Below are 20921 nucleotides of genomic sequence, written 5' to 3'. Positions count from 1 at the left end.
TAGAAACTGTGAATGAAACTTAAGAATAATTTTAGAAAATTTTCTAAGTCCTAATCTTCTAACTTAACCTAGAATTGTACTATTTTAAATTTTTGAGGAAATACAATCCTAATAGGGTAACTCTTTCATTCTACCAAGATTTTTTTTTTTTTTGAAAGCTTAACATGTTAAGTTCTTGGTTTACAAAACTAAATACCTTCTGCTATATAGAAAAATTAGTAAATGGAATAAAGGGCATAAAGATTAGAAAATGAAGGAAATGGGATTTGGGGAAAAGAGGAGATAAAGTGGAAAGCAGAGTAAAGGTAAAGTGTGGTTAGTCTGAGAGCTAAGGGGTAAGAATGTAGAGAAACTGGAAATATTGTGCACTGGAAATCAGGGGGTAAATGTGCAGCCCCTGTGGAAAACAGCCAGTTGTGGTCCAGTAATTCTTTTTCTGGGTATGTATTCAAAAGAACTAAAAACAGGATCTCAGTTATTGCATACCCGTGTTCATAGCAGCATATTTGTAACAGCCCAAAGGTGGAAGCAACCCAAGTATCTGTCACCAAATGAATGGATAAACAAAAGGTGGTAAATAAATTCAGTGGAATATTATGAAGCCTTAAAAAGGGAAGAAATTCTGACACAGGTTGCAACATGTATGACCACTGAAGACATGTGAAGTGAAATAAACCAGTCACAGAAAGACAGATACTGTGTGATTCCACTCATAGGATGCACCTGGAGTAGTCAAATTCATAGAAACAGAAAGTAGAATGGTAGTTCCCAAGACTGGGGGGAGGAGGAAATAGGGAGTTATTGTATGATGGGTGTTGAGTTTCTGTTATGCAAAATGAGACAGGTTGCCCAACCATGTGAATATACTTAATACTACAGAACTGTGTGCTTAGGAATGGTCAAGATGGTAAATTTTATGTTATGTTATTTATTGATTTTTGGTACTGGGGGTTGAACTTAGAAGTGCTTAACCCCTGAGCCACATTCCCAGTCCTTTATTTTTATTTTTTTATTTTGAGATAGAGTCTCATTAAGTTGCTTACGGTCTCACCTCAGCTTCCCAAGCCACTGGGATTATAGATGTGTGTCACTGTGCCCAGTGTATGTTATACATTTTTAAAAGCTGCAGTAAAGCACTTCTTTTTTAATTTAGTGAAAGAGATAAACCTGGCTCTGGGGACAATCTAGTTTTTGTTTTGAGCAAAAGTTGATGAGTTAGATTGTTAGATTTTCAGTTCCTGCCCAACAGGCATATCCAGGACCTTCTGAATATAACAGGATTGGGGCCAGAAGGGTGGAGTTTGTCATTACACATTATAGGTACTTAAATTTTTTTTTTTTTTTTTTGGTGGTGCTGGGAATTGAATCTGGGGCCTTGTGCCTGAGAGGCAAGCGCTCTACCAACTGAGCTATATCCCCAGCCTAGTACTTTCTAGATGAATGAGAGTAAGAAAAAATGTGAAGGATAGAATCCTAGTTTGGCTTGTCTGGGGACAGCAGTAAACAAAATGGCTATGAGAAGAAAAGCAGCAGGTGAAGATTTAAAGGGCTAGCTACACCTGTACACGGGTCAAGTAGGTGAAGACAGAACAGTTACCTAGAGGACCGGCCTGCAGGCCTTCAGTGACCCTGCTGTCGTAGCCGGCTTGGAGTGGTGGGATGGGGTTTTCCATGGCTCCTGTTGCACTCCCCTCCTCCACACAGGTTCTTTTTTTGACCATGTTTTTTCTCTTTCCCTGTTTTTTATCATAGTTGTACATAATGGTTAGCTGTTACATATTCACACATGCACACAAAGTAATAATACATTTAAGCCAACATCCTTCCCCAGCACTTCCTCCCTCTCGCCCCACTCTCACCCCTTGGTCCCTTTTCTATGCTGGTCTCCCTTTGATTTTCTTTTTCTTTTTTTTTTTTTTAATTAAATTTTTTAAAAATTTTCCTTTGATTTTCATGAGATCCCTGCCTCCCCACTCTCCTTTTTCTTTTTCCTCTCTAGCTTATACATCTGACAGAAAACATTTGACCCTTGGCCTTCTGATGTGGGCTTATTTTGCTTAACATAATGATCTCTAGTTTCATTCATTTTCCTACAAATAACATAATTTCTTTCTTCTTTATGGCTGAATTAAAACTCCATTGTGAATGTATACCACAGTTTCTTTATCCATTCATCCAATGATGGACACCTAGACTGGTTTCATAGTTTGGCTATTGTGGGTTGTTCTGCTGTAAACATAGATATGCATGTATCACTGTAGTTTGATGACTGTAATTCTTTAAGATATATACTGAGGAGTGGTATTGCTGGGTCACCTGGTGGTTCCATGCCTACTCTTTTGAGGAACTTCCATGATGATTTCCATAGTGGTTATGCTAATTCACAATTCTACCAGCAGTGTAAAAGTGTTCCTTTTTCTCCATATCCTCTCCAGCATTTATTATTGTTTGTATTCCTGATGACTACCATTTTGACTGGTATGAGATGAAATCTCAGTGTAGTAATTTCTAATGATGTTGGATATTTTTCATATATTTGTTGACCATTTGTATTTGTTCGTTTGAGAAGTGTCTATTTAATTCACTTGCCAATATATTAGTTAGGTTATTTGGGAGGTTTTTGTTAACTTTTCTGTGATCTTTATATATTCTAGATATTATTCCTCTGTCAGAAGAATAGATAGCAAAGTTTTTCTCCCATTCTGTAGGTTCTCTTTTCACATTCTTATTTCCTTTTGTGCCGAAGCTTTTAAATTTGATGTCATCCCATTTATTAAATCTGGGCATTTTATTTCCTGAGCCTAAGGGATTTTATTAAGAAAGTCTTTGCCTGTACCTATATGCTAGAGTGTTGGCCCTGTGATCCCTCTAGGAGTTGCATAGTTTCTGGTCTAATTCTTAAGTCTTATCCATTTTGAGTTGATTTTGTGCAGGGTGAGGGATAAGGGTCTAATTTCATTCTTCTACATATGGATGGATAACCAATTTTTTCAGCACCATTTGTTAAAAAGGCTGTCTTTTTTCCAATGTTTTTGGCACCTTTATCAAGGATCAGATGACTTTAAATATTCACACAGTTTCTTTTTTTCTTTTTTTTTTTCTTTTTGTGGTGCTGGGACCTTATGCAGGACCATAAGCCAGGACCTTATGCATGTGAGGCAAGCACTTTACCAACTGAGCTGTATCCCGAGCCCTTGCACAGTTTCTTAACCTGTGGTTCATGGACTCTTGGGAAGGCTTTAGGAAGTCTGTATATAGCTAAGAATTCTAGGTAAAATGTTTTATGGATGTATTTTTCTTTGGGGAGAGTTTCTCTGACTTTCATCAGGTTCTCAGTGGTTTCTATGAGCCAGTAAAAAGTTCCATGTGACAGACCATGTTGGTGACAAAATCAGGGCATTTCTGCCACCCAGATTTCACTTAAATTATTCCTTCTAATGGACCATTAGGAGGAACTAGTTCCCTTGCATTTTAAATGTTATAGGAAAAAAACATGGTATTTACTTTTGTCTCTGTAATCTCTGTACATTACACTTTCCTTATTTCTAAGCAAGTTAATGGTTTCCGGATATTGCCAGTTGTGATGACACACGCCTATAATCCAAACTTCTCAGGAGACTCAGGCAGGAGGATCACAAGTTCAAGGCCAACCTGGGCAATAAAGGGATTCCTTGTCTCCAAAAAAAAAAGGGGGGGGGTGGGTTGCCAGGTAGTAAAAATGAATTTCACTTGCATAAGCATTTAAAATATTTTTTCTTAGTAGGTTTTTATGTCATTTTCTGTTTTTCAGATTTTAGCCTTTATCTACGATGTGAACATTCTTTTGTTTGAATTAAGTCATTCTGAGTTTCTTCAGCCTGTAAATTTTATATATTCATTGGCAGAACAAATCTGAATTAATGCACAGAAATCCTTACTTTTAGAGGAGCCGTTTGGAATGCATATCTTATAGCTTGTGGGAGGATTGATATTCATATCTTAAGACAGGAAGGCAATGAGTCCTGCTTTATTAACTCTATTTGTTGATATTGTGCCAAACAGAACTGAGGCCACATTTTAGCCTGGCATCTGAGAGTGATACTGCCGATCCAGAAGACCTGGATGTAGAAGATGACCATGAGGAACCACCTTCAAATCAAACTGTCAGAAGAGCCCAGGCTGTCATTGAAGACGCTGTGGCTACCTCAGGGGTGAGCACACTCAGCTCCACTGTGTCCCACGATTCCCAGAGCGCTCACCGATCACTGAACGTGCAGCTTGGAAGGATGAAGATAGAAACTAACAGGTAGGTTCCCTGGAAGCTGAGTGTGTTTTTGATCAACTTTAAAAGCCTGATATAAAAAATAAAATAAAAGTTATTGGTAATTTTTTTTTAAAAAAAGCCTGATCCACAGGACATAGAAAATATGATTCCTTTATCTCATTCATGTATATACACTTGATTAAATGCCTTTCTTTATAAAAGTAGTCTCTTTTGCCGGATACCACTTTCTGCCCCTCCCGTTTCAAGCCTTCTTCAGCACCTTTTGTTGATGTTGTTGTTGTTTATTTATTTTTTGATAGTGCTGGGGATCAAACCCAGAGCCTCATGCAGAAGGGGGCGAGTCTAACACTGGGCTACACCCAGACTGATACCATTTCTTCAGTTGGTGCTTTATCTCCAAGTGCACTGAAAATTTCAGAGTAACGAAGTTGCACCCTCCTAGACTGTCTTGCCACCCAAAGACTTAGAGCAGCATGTTCCTTCCCATAGATAGCTGAAAGATACAGAGAGCCCACATTCTTGAAAGCCCAGGATTTGGAATATCGAGTTCTTTCAGGAGAAGATTTCTGCTTGAGGGGGCAAAACGAACTTTGCACTTTAGAACATTGAAAAGATGATAGATGAACGCACTTATGATTCCATTCTGTTTTTAATATGCTGTGACATGCCTGGACTGTAATTTTTCTTTGAGAATTTGGTAGCATAGAAACCACACAATCAGTTTTTTTAAAAATTTGTTATATATGACAGCAGATTGCATTATAATTCATATTACACATATAGAGCACATTTTTTTCATATTTCTGGTTGTATACAAAGTATATTCACACCATTCGTGTCTTCATACATCTACTTAGGGAAATGATGTCCATCTCATTCCACCATCTTTTTTACCCACCTCTTGCCCCTCCCTTCCTTTTTTACCCACCCCTTGCCCCTCTGTTTTATCTAGATTTCATCTCATCTTCACATGCTTCCCCTCCCAACCCCACTATGAATCAGCCTCCTTATATCAGAGAAAATATTTGGCATTTGTTTTTTTGGGATTGGCTAGCTTCACTTAGCATTATATTCTCCACCTTCATCCATTTACCTGCAAATGCCATGATTTTATTCTCTTTAAATGCTGAGTAATGTTCAATTTTGTATATATACCAAAGTTTCCCTATCCATTCATCTACTGACGGGCATATAGGTTGGTTCCACAGTTTAGCTATTGTGAATTGTGCTGCAATAAACATTGATGTGGCTGTATCCCTGTAGTATAGTATGCTGTTCCACACGATCAGGTTTTTAAGTGAAGAGTAAATACTTCCTGTTCTTCACAGATGTTGGTACAGTTCAAGGTCTGAATCTTTATGATTTATAGCTTCCTGTACTGGCTACCATTGACACGTGGGAACTGACTTTATGGCTCTGGGTTAACAAAAAAGTTTTGTTATTTTTTTAGTGAATCAGGAAAAGGTGTTCAATATTTCGAAAACTTAGTTAAAAATTCTAGTTCACAAGGATATTAAAAAATCTTATTTCTAGTCATAAGTTCTGGGTTTTTATAAAAATTTTTAATTTTTAAATTTTGAGATAGGGTCCTGCTAAATTGTTGAGGCTGGTGTTGAACTTGGGATCCTCCTGCCTTAGCCTCCTGAGTAGCTGGCAATAGTCGGTGGCAGGCATATGCCACCATGCTCAGTGAGGTTTTTAAAGTAAAACTTGGATTCCAAACTTAGTGCAAAATTTATCTGACATTCAGAAACACGAATTTTGGTTGCATGATTTAGTAAATCTATATAGATTCATCTTCTATGATTTACGTAGTGACCTTATTTTTTGGTTCTGGGAATTGAACCCAGGGGCATTTAACCACTGAGCCACTTCCCCAGTCCTTTATTAAATTTTATTTAAAGACAGGGTCTCACTGAGTTGCTTAGGTCCTCACTAAGTTTCTGAGACTGGCTTTCAACTGGTGATCCTCTTGCCTCAGCCTCCCAAGCCACTGGGATTACAGGCATGCGCCACTGCTCCTGGTGAAACTTTTTTTTTAATGAAGGGAAATTGGCTCTCTGACTTCATATCCCAATCTCAGGCTCAGAAACCCAACTCTTAAAGAACGTGGGTCTTTTCTGAGACTTCATTTAAATCTTGGTGTCCCTCACTCCTCTTCTCAAGCATTAGTCCAGTTCTAACACCCCGTCCATTATAATAAATGCTATCTTTAGTCACTTCTCTGTAGTTTACTGTCACCAGTCCCGAGTGGGGCTGTTTTTTGGACCCCTGCTCTGATCTCTGGAGGAGGAGAGTTCCCATGTTACTGCTTTAGTCCAGCCCTCCTGCTCCTGGCTTCTCGTCAGAATTATACAGATAGTAAAGCTACTTTGTTTACCAAAGAGCTGGTAGATCTGCTCCTCTGGCTCTGGGCCTCTCCTCGACACACCCTGGCCATGTCAACAGGACCTGCCTCCCTAGGTACAGCTGGATACACACTCCTTCCCTTCTCTCCCTGGCCCGTTTCGTTGACCTCTTGTTCACCACCTGGCACTGCCTTCTGCCTGTCATGCTTGTGCCATCAGCTGTCCCCAAAGGCTGCTCTTTTCCAGCTGCTTTCTTCACATCTTCACATTTCTTTTCTGAGGCTTTCTTGGCCCCAGCTGAAATCCTGCTTCTCAAGTCTGCCCATCCCTCTTAGAAGAGTAGGATTTGCCACATGCCCTTACTAAATTCAAGACCAGCCTCAGCAACTGTGAGACTATCTCAAAATAAAAAAAATAAAAAGGGGCTGGGGATGGAGCTCACTGGTAAAGTGCTCCTGGGTTCAACCCCCAGTACCACACATACACACACACAAGGTCAATATGGATAATATCATAATTGATGAAAAACACTTAAGATAATCACTTTTCTGCATTTTTTGTAATGGCCCACACATTGGTGTGTTTTCTCTATAGTTACAGTTGAATCTGTGAAATCTATAGGATCATTGGCTCCTTTGTCTTTTTTCAGTAGTATCTTCCACAGTTTCTCTGTTGCCCTTAGAAAGTAAGATGGGCTACAGCATTTGCTTCATGCATGAATTGAAGAAAGGATGGTGATCTAGTACAGGCATTGAGTAACTGAAAGCAGGGACCGGTTGTGTGTGTATTGGTCCTTTTAATTTTCTTTTTTTTTTTTTTATTTTTTTAATTTTTTATTGTGGGTTGTTCAAAACATTACAAATTTCTTGATATATCATATTCCACACTTTGATTCAAGTGGGTTATGAACTCCCACCTTCACCCCATACACAGATTGCAGAATCACATCAGTTACACATCCATTGATTTACATATTGCCATACTAGTGTCTGTTGTGCTCCGCTGCCTTTCCCATCCTCCACCATCCCCCCTCCCCACCTCTCCCCTCCCCTCCCCTCCTCTCTCTCTACCCCCTCCACTGTATAACCCTGAGGGTCTCCTTCCATTTCCATGCAATTTCCCTTCTCTCTCCCTTTCCCTCCCACCTCTCATCCCTGTTTAATGTTAATCTTCTTCTCATGCTCTTCGTCCCTACTCTGTTCTTAGTTACTCTCCTTATATCAAAGAAGACATTTGGCATTTGTTTTTTAGGGATTGGCTAGCTTCACTTAGCATAATCTGCTCTAATGCCATCCATTTCCCTGCAAATTCTATGATTTTGTCATTTTTTAATGCAGAGTAATACTCCATTGTGTATAAATGCCACATTTTTTTTATCCATTCGTCTATTGAAGGGCATCTAGGTTGGTTCCACAGTCTTGCTATTGTGAATTGTGCTGCTATGAACATCGATGTAGCAGTGTCCCTGTAGCATGCTCTTTTTAGGTCTTTAGGGAATAGACCAAGAAGGGGAATAGCTGGGTCAAATGTATGTATATTGTGAAATGAATCTAGAAGATGTGTGGTTGCTTTCAGGAAAGGTTGTAGTTCTCGTGCTAAAAAATCTTAAGCTTATGAATTGTGTTGCTATAAACATTGATGTGGCTGCGTACCTGTAGTATGCTGTTTTTAAGTCCTTTCATGTCCTTCAGTAGATGAATGGATAAAGAAAATGTGATATATATACATAATTGAGTATTACTCAGCATTTGTAGGTAAATGGATGTAGTTGGAGATTATAATGCTAAGTAAGCCAATCCCCAAAAACCAAAAGCCGAATGTTTTCTCTGATATAAAGATGCTGATTCATAATGGGGATGGTGAGGGAGCATGGAAGGAATAGACAAACTCTAGATAGGGCAAAGGGGAAGGAAGAGAAGGGAGGGGGCATACGGGTAGGAAAGGGGGTAGAATCATATGGCAGTCATTACTCTAAATACATATATAAAGACATGAATGGTGTGACTCTGTGTACAACCAGAGACATGAAAAATTGTGCTCTGTCTGTGTAATATGAATTGAAATGCATTCTACTGTCATGTAGAACAAATTAGAGTAAATAAATAATTTTTTAAAAAATTTAAGTTTATAATATTTAGGATGATCAGCTGGGCATGGTGGCCCATGTCTATATTCCAGTGGCTGTGGAGGCTGAGGCAGAAGGATTGCAAGTTCAAAGCCAGCCTCAGCAATTTAGCAAGGCCCTGTCTCAAAATAAAAAATAAAAAGGACTGGGGATGTGGCTCAGTGGTTAAGTACTTCTGGGTTCAATCCCCAATATAAAAAAAAAAAAAAAAAAAGATTTTAGGATGATCACTAATGAAGGTAAGTCAGACGTATCCAGCTCTTCATTATTAGAACATCAATAATTCTAAATGGCAAAAACAAAATGTATATTTTATTTCTATTTAAGAATATGCTGTCAGAAAATGTTCTATAAATTTACACACAAGTAGATGGAAGAACATTATTAAACCCCAGTTTGGAAGCAGCTGACTGGTTAGCTGATTTCTCTATCATACAATTCTATCAATTCATCTGAGTTTTTGACCTCACGGAAGATCCTTGCCATACTTTTCTAGAACACAAAGGCAAACAATTACCTTCATTACAAAATATTTCCCTACTAACTGAACCCAAAGTAAAACTAAAACTGGTGGATTGGATATATACTGAAGATAAATAATTTTAAGAGCTGGATTTGGGACAAATTAGGTGGCCTGTCAATGCTGTGATTCCAATGCTAAGTTCTGGCATTTTGGGGGAGGGATGGGGGTACCAGGGATTGAACTCAGGGGTACTCAACCACTAAGCCACATCCCCAGCCCTGTTTTATATTTTATTTAGAGACAAGGTCTCACTGAGTTGCTTAGCGCCTCGATGTTGCTGAGGCCTCCTGAGAGCTGCTGGGATTACCGACATGCACCACCACACCCAGCTAAGTTCTGGCTTTTAAATATAAAAAAGAATGTAGCCTAGGCAAACATGCATAAAATTCTAGAAAATGTCCTTGTGTTTGAGAAAACAATAAGACAATGCCATTACTATTCCATACATGGAGATCATCAAGATAGACAAATATATGTACCAGACCAAAAAATGGCTAGCTTAAAAAAATCATTCAGAGCATGCTGTCCATTGTTCAAGTATCATTTATACTGAAGAATATAAAAAGTATCCCCCATGCCCTCTGCTTTCTCCTCTTGCTTTCCATTCATGCTGGTTCAGCATGTTTACTCTGCAGGTGACTTTGTTTACCTTTCTTCCTCAACCACCTTCTCTGCCTCTCATTGTGCTTTATTTTTGACCCACTCTCCTATCTACTTGGTTATAGTCCTTCTTCCATCCTTAAGTCCTGTGGGAATGGGGTGGAGCTTGGGAGACCGGACAGGAGCCCCCGCTCAGCCCTTGCAGGACTGTTTTCTAGGGCCTGAGGCTGCACCAGGGCACAGAACAACCCTTACTAGAAGCCAGGCACTTAACCTGTGCTTTCCCATTCAATGCTTATAGTAATCCTTTCTGCAAGATTTCCTTCTTAGTTTTACAAGTGAGAAAACTTAAAGTCCAGGGACATTAGGTAATTTATCTAAGATTAACACAGGAAGTGCATATCTGAACTGGGCACAAGCCCAGACCCATCTGCAGAAACAAACTTTTGGATGGAACATGGTCCTGAGTTAAATCTATCCATAGTCAGAAAATGAAACAAAGATAACTCGTTAAGAGAAAAATGTATGCAATAATTTATCTTAGTGATCTTACTAATAATTATATACTTTAAACTATTATAATTCTGAATTCAAGTTATACAAAGATATTTTTCTAAGAAATAGAGAAATTGAACATCTCTTTTCATAACTTGGAATGTTTTCTCCAAGAAACAGTGTTGGACATGGAGAGTAGGTTTCTAGTTGATTCTCTGTTGCACAGTGAACCTCCCATGGTAAGAACTGTTATGAATATTATTTCTCCTTGTTTGTTGGAGGCTGCATCAAATGTCAACCAAAAGCTAAAAGTACCAGGAACACAGCTGTCTTTTTACCCACTTTGCCAACCCTACCCTACCTCCCGGAAGTGAGAAGAATAGGAGCAGCAACAATCATTAACATTTATTGAGCACTTGCCATGTGCCAGATAGTCTAGGCAACCTCATCTAAAAATATTCCTCAAATTTTTATCACTTAAGGAAAGTGATTACCTTTTTGTTTTTCATTGATTATGATATTATTTGTATTTACCAATTTGGATTGAACCCAGTAGTGCTCTACCACTGAGCTCCATTCCCAGCCCCCAACACACATACTTTTTTTTTTTTTTAAGGGTCTTACTAAGTTGCTGAGGCTGGCCTTGAACTCATGATCCTTTTGCCTCAGCCTCTGGAGTCACTGGGGTTATAGGCAAGCACCACCACACCTGGCTTAACAACTGTTTTTGATGAGAGGTCTTACATGTAAAATTAACACCCCATATTTATATTTTTGACACTTATTGTCATAATAAGAAATAGTAGAACCGTATCTCTGAAGATTGTAGAGAACCATCTGGGAGGATGTTTTTGAATTCTTGCCTCAAAGTTCAGTCTTCCAGAACTTTGCTGCTGGATTGAGGGGAGGAGGCTGAGGCGCTGCAAAATCAGTGTTGCCTAGGAGCTGTTCAGACATGCAGTCTCTGAGCTCACCCCAGAGCTACCGTGTCAGAATCTTTATTTTCATAAAATCCTAGGGGTGTCTGTGCTTATTGTAGCTTGAGAAGCTGGTGTCCAGAATATCACTCTCTCACCTCCAGCTTTATGATCCCCTCATCCAATGTTATTTTCTTCTGCAGATTACTGGAAGAATTGGTTCGGAAAGAGAAAGAATTACAAGCACTCCTTCATCGAGCAATTGAAGAAAAAGATCAAGAAATCAAACACCTGAAGCTAAAGTCCCAACCAATAGGTGAATAACAGAAAATTTTGAAGTAATACTGTTCAACCAGGCTGCCATGAAAAGCTGATAAGACCAACAGGCAGTTTTATTGCATGGCCTAGCATCTGTCCCTTCTACCACAATGACAAGTGGAATTTGCCATAGGAAAAAAAAAAGCCAATTCTTAACTGTAACAAACTTTTTTTTTGAGGTGCTAGGGATGGACCAGGCCCTTGTGCATGCTAGGCAAGCATTCTACCTCTGAGCCTTGGAAATTATCATTTCTTACAAGTGTAGTAAAAATGGATGATTCATAGTTACCTTTCCTGAGATTATATATTATTGAGGTAAATAGGGCTTTCCACATTTTTTATCTTTATTTCTTTTTAAAATTTCACAATGAGATTTAGAATAAAATAACACTATTTTGTTTTGCATTTGTATTTGGTGTATTCTACCTCTTTTTTCCCCTTATAATTTGAAGAGGCTTAAATTGAACAAGGTACAACAATAAAAAGTCATGGGTTGAAACTTTGAAGAAATCTACTCCATGAGAAATTGATGGTGAAAGATAATCTTTAGGAAATGTTACTTAGCCAATTTAAAAGAAAATTAGCTATTGGTTCAAATATTTGGATCTTCCATATTATTATAAATAGTGAAAAAAATCAATTATTATAATTATACAGTTCTCTGTTGTTTTCATATTTGTTGCTTGAAAAACACAAAGCCACAAAGTTTATTCTAAGAAACTATGAAAGTGATGTGGAAGTATCTCACATTATTGCTTCTGACTCTCCACTCACTAATGGACTAACTAGTCTTCTGTTTATATTATTGTTTATACTGCCAGTCTCAGTGGTTCCCATTAACTATTCTCTTGATAGAGTGAAATCTTTTAATAAGTATCCACAAATGTCTGGGTACCTTGAGGGGATCAGAAGACCTCTGGTAGGTGACGCTAAGAATGTCCCTCTCAAATCTGGTTCTAGATATTCCTGGGTTGGCTGTGTGTCACCTGAACTCTCCTGGCACAACCACTGAAGATTCTGAGCTTACTGACTGGCTGAGAGAAAATGGAGCTGATGAGGACACTATAAGTCGGGTAAAGAAAACCATCTGTGGGACCCGTATTCTTTCACTTTGTGTCATAATGTCAAGGGCCTGCTGCCTGCCTGGCATATTCTAGGCACAGAGGTTATATTGAGCAGCAGATCAGATCCAGCTGGCAGATAATTCCACAGATTAAAAAAATAATTATTCACTGTTAATTCTATGAAGGAAAAGTTTTGGGGGGAGGGGGAGGTTAGGGAAGGTTCTCCTGGAAGGTTATGGATGAACACAAAGAAATATGGAGAATAAAGTAGGCCACCTGTAGGTAGATATTTTGGGTGTCTACAAATAGGGGAAGATCTTTTGGGGGTTGGGGTGCAGAATGTACAAAAATAAGAAGGCAGGCAAAAGCATTGCTAGTCACAGCCATTAGGGATTTTAATGGTTTTGAATTTAAAATAAGGAAGGGGGGCGGTCAAAAAAGAACTGAAAGAAAAAAGCTGTTCTCTGGCTAATATTTTTGTTTGTTAGATTTTTAATTCTCTGGGCAGTGGATATTTGTTAAAATAGAGCTTCTTAGTGAATGTATGTCAGAAATGTTTTCTCTACAAACTATATTATATCTGTAATGACCTAATTCCTCTTTGATCATTATAGACTTTTATGGTGAGCCCGAGTAGACATTTGTGTATTAAAATTATATGTATGTGTAAACACATATACACATTAAGAGGTGATCTTATTACTTGATAGAAAGGACCTTTTAATGTTATATTGATTTCAGTTTTATATTTAAATTTTTCAAGAGCTAAAAGATGTCTTCTTCCTTGTTAATCAGTTGGACCTCTAAATAAAATCTGGGGTCTCCTTAGAAGTCTGCATTCACAAGTTGCTGCTAACTAAGCTGAAACAACGCTCTTGCCAGTGGGAAATAATGCATCCAATCAAGTTCTCCAAAATATGTATCCCTCTAACTTACGCTCAAATCACAATTGAGGAGTAATGATTAATGATCCACTAAATCATTGCCCCTTTGTTTGACTTAAAATTGAAAAGCTTCAGTTTTTAAACTAGGACTGTGGATTTTGTAGTGAATTCTAAGAAAGTCAATTTCAATAGCCATGAAAAAGTAAGTTCGGAGACTAAGCATAAGCAGTAACTCTCTAGGAACATTTCTGTCTACTTGAGTAAAAACAGAGCTACACAGCACCAAGCCTCTGCAGTACAAACAAGGGTCTATGAGCCCCAGATGGAACTGCAAGTGAGCCTTCTCTGTTCCTTAGAAACCCATTCAGAAATTGTGTCCCTTTAGTCCATGCGTTTGGAAGTCACGGATGCATCTCTTTGTAATTCTTTGTAGTGGGGAAGCCTTTTTTTCTGATCATTCCTGAATATGGTGTTTTCAGTGGATTTCCTTGTAGATTCATTTTTAATCATTGCCAGTGTTTGTGTTATGGACAGAGTTAATTTTTAAAAAGTACATAAGACACTTATTTTCTGCATATGCTCAACTTTCTCTACAGTTTCTGGCTGAGGATTATACACTCGTGGATGTCCTCTACTATGTTACTCGCGATGATTTAAAATGCCTCAGACTAAGGTACCACTTTTCTTTCTAAGTTGTGACGGCAGAACGAGCGCTGTGCTGAAATCGAAGAAAGTTCCTGCCCTAGGTCTCTAGCTAGCTCTGTGCCCATTGGCACAGCTCTTTTGTTTTCAGCCACCCTGGGTAAACTTAACTGGGCCAGGCTTTTTTGAGAACTCCAAAACTAGTATTTCTGTAGAAGGGAGATTTTTTCTTGAATAATATGCAGACTAAGACCATGCATGTATGACAACGTTTCATGATTGTCTCATACTTTTTATAAACACTAGGATGAGGGGATGGTTTGCCACCCCCAAACCTGCAACATCTGAGACAATTTGTGAGTTTTCTCTAGCAGGCCAGGCATATCTTTTACTACTACACCCACCTCTGTGAAGACATTTCAAAAATGCTGAAATAGAAAATGATGGTTTGAGGCCTGGCAGTTTGTGGGAGTGGAAAGGAAAGGAATGGAGAGATGATGAGAAAATATGTACAAAAAGAATACTGATAAGATGTGGGGATCTTCATGTTCTCATCAAAGCAACTGAACACTTAAGAAGTCACTTGTATATTTCAAGGGCAGTGTTTCAAGTGAAACGTTCTCTTCACCTTGTTCTTGTGTCTTCACGCAGGGGAGGTATGCTGTGCACACTGTGGAAGGCGATCATCGATTTTCGAGACAAACACACTTGACTGCCATGCAATTTGATCTTCGGTGGAGAATCTGAAAATTAATACAGAACTGATCTTCTTAGGGGAGGGAGAATCGAAGGGAAAGAGAGAAGCTGCACTTTAAATCCAGTATTTGTTTACTTTCGTTAAAAAAAAAAATAGACAAGACACACTATGAAGTTTCCTAACTGCTTCTATTTCTACATCCTTAAGGACTCTTCATAAGGACTCTCAAAACAATCCTAATTAGAATTCTAATGTCGAGGGTTATTTTAGTCTAAACATTTTTATGGAGATATTTTTAACTCAGCAGCTATTGCACTTCAGCCAAATGTTTATTTCACACGAAACAGATACACAACATTTCATGTGATCGTGTACCACTGGAACAAAACCAAAATGTGACCACAACTTTTTAGGATTGTGTGTGTTCTGTAATATGCCCAAGAATTGAAGTAGAAACGCAGAATTTCAGTTATTGTATAAAGTTTATGTTTTTTTAGTGTGCAGAATCTGAGAGCAATGGTTTTTACTATCTGTATTAATTGTAATATTGACTGTATTTTGTAACTTAATGTTTCTGGCCTGGAGTGCATTTGTCTGTTTATGTACTACTGAACGTACCAGTTGCACATGCCTGGATCATAGTAATGTTAGCTTGTTCTAAAGCTATTCATTGTGTTAACCCATTGTGTTATATTTACTCTAAAATTAAAAAGACTCCCAACATACTGTTTTGATAAATTCCAAAGAATTCTTATTTTGTGTTCACAAACTAAATGATGGTGTTAAATTTCCAGTTGTTTCTTCAACTTTAAGTAGAATCTGTCTTCTGTTCAAACAATCAAAGGACAACTGATGTCCAAATTGTTTTCAGGGGGCAACAGGCAGATGAAAAAGAGAGTGAAGAAGAAAGATAATAAAGGAAAGCCAATGTGTTTTTTTCAAAGCCCTAAGTTATTTTGAATGATGATTATGTATCTTAAGGGGTCTGCAAAGAACATCCTAATAACCCCGAATTGTCATATTTGGGGATTTTTTTTTAAGCTTTTTTTCTTTTTATCCTCAGTACTAGGAATTGAACCCAGAGCCTCCCAGTCTGGTAGGTAAGCCTTCTACAACTGAGTTACATTTCCCAGCCCCTTAAATACTATATTTTTGTGAGCCTGACCTTGTTAATAGGATTAATTCTAAAAGTCCTAATAGATGGGTGAATGAAATAAATTTCTTACATACACAGGAATCTGATTAGTACACAGGATAGAAGTAACAGAGTTGTTTGTGTATCATGACTTGACCCACATAAAAGTCTTTGATAATAGGAATCATCATTAAGTGAAAACTAAGATACAGTATTTCTTACATTGCATTAGAGAATACAAAACATTATCACAAATATTTTCTCATTTGACAGCTGGAACAATAAAACAGCTACATCTTATTTTACATCCTAATTTGGAGGGTAGATTGTTGCCTCTTGCACCTTGTATGGAAATTTCAAAGGAAGTAGGTCTAAATTTGATGATGTTTTATTAGACTCACACTGAAATGCAGGGTACCCTCACTAATTCCAATCCTCAAGTGTTTCTCTTGGACTGTATATATATAGGCTCAAGCTACCCTTTTTCAACTAACTCCTCAGTGATACAGTCTTTCTTTGGGACTTTTCTCCTACCCTTTCTCTGTGGGCACATGTCCCTGTATGCCTACATGGTTCATAATACATTTCTAAGTCAGCATCATTAGGCTTTTGTCATTTTGTGTCTTGGGCACAAAAGTAGGTAGTTCTGCTAATCGGTTCAGGAAAAGTCTGCACTATAAAGGCGTTTAACATCAATCGAGGCCAGGATTTTCAGTCTAGCTTCCTGTTAAAATGAGCTTGATGTTGATTAAAGATAGTGATGCTACCTGGGCTACAGTATAGCTTAGTGCTAAAACTCATGTTTAACACAGACAAGGCCCCGAGTTCCATCCCCAGAGATTGTGTGTCACCACCTCAGAAAAACTGTTTTAACTGTTTTTTATTGGTCTGGAATGGGGCAGATACCAGTTTTATAACACAATCCAATCCCAAAAAGGAAATTCCAGGTGACACCTGAAGAGGGAAATGGAGAGCCACTTCCACAGAAGTAGTAGTCAGATGGTTATATTCATCGGTTGTTACAGACATTACAAACATAGCCTGGGAAAAAACTTATCACTCAGCTTGTGATCCCAGGCAAATTAATTAGCCTCCCTGTGTCTGTTTCCTCATCTATGAAATGGATGTAACATCCCTTCCTCATATGGTTGTTGTAAGATTCAGAGAAGAGCTGAGTGCTGTGGCACCTACCTGTAATCCCACTGACTCGGTAACCTAAAGCAGGAGGATATCAAGTTTGAGGCCAGCCTCAGCAATTTAGAGAGAACTTCAGGAATTTAGTGAGACCTTATCTCAAATAAAAAAGGACTGTGGATGTGGCTCAGTGGTAAAGTGCCCCTGGGTTCAATCCCCAGTGCCAAAAATAAATAAATAAGGCAGGTGAGGTGCTTAGCACAACACTTGGCACATATAGTAAGGACTCGGGTGCTGCCTGCTATTGGGATGGCTTGTCATTCACTCAAAAACACTGGGTAGTACTCAAGTTCACTGTAAGAGGTGGAATTAAGACGCATCAGAAACATCAGTGGTGTAGTAAGTGCTCCAGTTACATCTAACTGCCAGAAGGGATCAAGAAAATCTTCCCAGAGAAGTGAAGTGATCTTGGAAAGATGGTTTGGAATAGAACAGTTATGCAGGGGGAGTGCTTGGAGGAAATACTGGGAAAAGCAGATCTAATGTTTCCTTTTATTACATTTAGGTCTTTTTCTCCAAACTCTATCATCATATACTTTGTTTCATTCATTGCTAGGCCACCACATAAAGGAGTCTGGCAATGAGGAATTATCATTCACCCATTTGAATGCCTACTATGTGTGAGGCACTGTATCAGTACAAAAGACGTACTCATGATGGCAGGCAGGGCACATGGTGTCAGCAAGGTCATTGGCAACCTGTCAACAAATAATATAATGGATGGTTCTAGACCTTATGGAAACCCTGTAGAGAAAACAGAAGACAAAGTCCTACTACCAAAAATACACATCAAGTTGAAGACACAAATTTGTATAAAGTTCCACCCAGTCATATGTTAAAGGCAGAGGATGAGTGGCAAACCCAGCAACCCCTGGTGAGGGTCAGAGGACAGGGCTGCTGAGAGCAAGCACGAGGTGAGGGGTGGACTTAAGAAAGGAGGCAGAACTTAACCTGGGCCTTGTAGGAAAGGTGTTATTAAATAAGTTGGGACCAGGGAATCACTGTGGGCAGAGGCCAAAGGTTAGATGGAATTTGAAAGGTGTTGTGGAGAAGTGAACAACTTGGTTGGCTGGAACTGTGAGTAATACAGAAAAAAGATAGAAAATGGTGTAGAGGAAAGTTCAGGGACTGATGGGGCAGTAGGGTTGGGAAGGGAGTGGGGTTGATATTTTATTATGCAAAAACAGGGAATCTCTTAAAGGGCTTTGAGCAAGGGAGGGGAATATATAAAGTGGTTGTGTATTATAAGATTCACCTAGTGAATTTGTGTTAAGGTAAGTTAAGGGAACAACACTGGACTCATGAATGAGTGTCTGACAGGAGTCAGGCTAGTAGGAAGTTGTGGGGCATGAGTTAATTGAAAAGATTTGGGGACTATGGTGATGAAAGGGAAGGATAGATGTTGAGCCTAGGTGAGTATGAGAAGAATTCAAATATGGGAAATTTGGAGGCAGAGCTGGCTTAGGATTTGTCAAATCAATTGGCAGGGCTTCATGATGGAATTGCACAGAGACCAATGGAGAATTAGGAGGAATTAGGGCTGAGGTCAAGGATATATATTCTGGATTTGGGAGTTGCCTGGAGTTAATAGTAAATGAGGGCTGTAAGAGACAGAGAGAGAAGGGCTGTGGCTGAAAAATTTAGGTGGGAGGGGGAATCTAAGTCAGCAAAGGACACTAAAGAACTGGCCACAGGCATGAATCTAAGCCAGTAGGCAACCAAGAGGAACATGATGTGGGATCAGGTCTGCTGAAAGTTCAGGGGAATGATGGATTGAAATGCAACGAGTAACCTAATTTTGTGATGTGGGATTATTTAAAAAAGAATGCCAAGAGTTCATGCTTTCATTACTTTTGATGAACAAAACATGACAATATATTTGGGAGGGTTGGATATCAAAGGAAGATATTTTCAGAATCAAAGAGGGCCCCTGGTGGAGAAACATCTAGGGAGTACAGAGATAAGGGACATGATTTCAAAGGAGGCAGAAGGCGAGCAGATGCAGATGGTATCAAGAGGTCCAGCTCCTCCCCTGGACAGGGAACTGTGAAGATTTGCAGATTCAAAATGGATATGGGAGTTCCAAGCAGATGGCTTCCATGTTCCAAGTAAAGTACAACTTGAAGAACAATGTGATGGTGTTTGACATTTAACAGATGTCATCCATTCTCTGCACAGTCATAACACGTACCCTGCTGGAGATACTGCATTAGGTTTAGAACACAGAGTCTGCACAGGGTCCAAGTGCAGGATTTGGGAGTGTCCCTTATTACCTTTAGTTTGTTTTTAGCTTGGGGCAGACTGAAACATAAGTTAAAAAAAAAATAGAAGAATGGCCAAACACCAAAACAAACAAAACACCAATAAGTTGACTTATCAATAACTTGCTGGTTTACTCAGTTGGTAATCAGAAGATTGAAAACAAACTGTTTTCCTTTTCCATTATTCTGTCAAATATTTCAACTATAAATTCAGATAAAAGAGTCTTTCTGGGATTTAGAGAAAAGTGTCTTAAAAAGAAGTGTCTCAAAAATGACTTAATATGTAGTAAAAATTATCTTCTTGAGGCTCAGGCTGAGTTCTAAAACTACCTCCACTCACCTGCTATTTTATTTCCATTGAACAGAAATCTGTTCAGACTGATTTACATTTACATTTACATTAGCATAATACGTTTGCCTTTCCTTTGTAGAAATGGTACTATAGGAAAACCCATAACCCATAACCACAGACCATAGCAGAAATGTCCCTTCATCAAAACTTCTACACATTCAGTGGGAAGAACAGTCAATCAAACAGAAAGACTCAAAAAGTCAGGTTTTACAGGTAAAGATTTTGAAAATTGTCAACTCAGCAGGAAATTCAACATTGTTTTCAGACGCCCTTGAGTATCTAATACATTTTGCTGTGCTCCCTTTAAAAACCTCTGAAAGGGTTTTAAACTTCTGAGAACTTGATGGCTATGCTCAGCCATTGGAGGGTGTGGGAGTGTATTTCTATGTAACCAGGCGGAACAGGTTGCTGCTCAATTTTTGTTCCTTATGTTTCCATTTATGTAGGGTTTTTCCCTCTCTCAGCGTTTTGTTGCTTATCATCCGTTTAGGGCAGAAATTTGTTCTCTTCGGCTAAGAATCTGATTAATTAAATTAAAAAATCATCATTGTCTATTGCTTTTTCCCCTGGTCTTCCTGACTAAACCAGCAGTCACAAGGCAGTTTACGAATCGGAAACCAAGAATAAGAAAAGCCACATCAGTCTGCACAAGCTTCACTACCTTGTGTGCCCTGGAGCTCATCAGACAGAAGGCCTGGTGAACAGAGAGTGTCGCCAGCAATGGCTTCCCAAACTGCGGATCGAGAGCGGATCCCAGCGTGGAATCCGGACTGTGTACTTCGGCTCTCCACGTGGCATCTGATTCTTGGGAGGCTGTCACCTTGAACTCCAGTCCCCGCAAGGCCGAGAGTGAGCTGGCATTGAGTTCAGAGGGGAAGAGGGCGTCGCCAAGCCCTCGCCCCACCTGCGCTGAACCGCGGTCCCTGACTCGCCCAGGCTCTAGATAGTGCGGTCAAGCCTCGCCGCCGACACCCCCGCGGACCTCCAGTGGCCGGCAGCGGGTGGACAGCGGCGGCCGGAAGCTGCGGGCGAGGTGGCGTGGCACCGCGGTTCTTCCAGCGTCTACTCGGCCGGGTCGCTCAGAGCGGCTGCCACGCAGCAC

General features: G+C 39.3%; 1 protein-coding gene across 5 annotated transcripts in view; it reads left to right on the top strand.

Annotated features, from left to right (window-relative positions):
- Map3k5 (mitogen-activated protein kinase kinase kinase 5) overlaps nucleotides 1-15615 on the top strand; it is a 200553-nt gene extending 184938 nt beyond the window's left edge. For all 5 annotated transcript variants that reach the window (XM_015501602.2, XM_048798823.1, XM_048798814.1 and 2 more), the window contains 5 exons: nucleotides 4042-4285; nucleotides 11476-11588; nucleotides 12551-12663; nucleotides 14135-14211; nucleotides 14832-15615. In XM_015501602.2, the coding sequence (XP_015357088.1) occupies nucleotides 4042-4285; nucleotides 11476-11588; nucleotides 12551-12663; nucleotides 14135-14211; nucleotides 14832-14892 (608 nt within the window). In that variant the 3' untranslated portion in view covers nucleotides 14893-15615. The remainder of the gene's footprint in view (nucleotides 1-4041; nucleotides 4286-11475; nucleotides 11589-12550; nucleotides 12664-14134; nucleotides 14212-14831) is intronic.
- The last annotated feature ends 5306 nt before the right edge of the window (nucleotides 15616-20921 follow it).

Source organism: Marmota marmota, unplaced genomic scaffold, assembly GCF_001458135.2.
Source record: "Marmota marmota marmota unplaced genomic scaffold, marMar, whole genome shotgun sequence".
Classification (NCBI taxonomy): domain Eukaryota; kingdom Metazoa; phylum Chordata; class Mammalia; order Rodentia; family Sciuridae; genus Marmota; species Marmota marmota.
The sequence above is the reverse complement of the archived record's forward strand: the minus strand, read 5'-3'. Positions and strand labels throughout refer to the sequence as shown.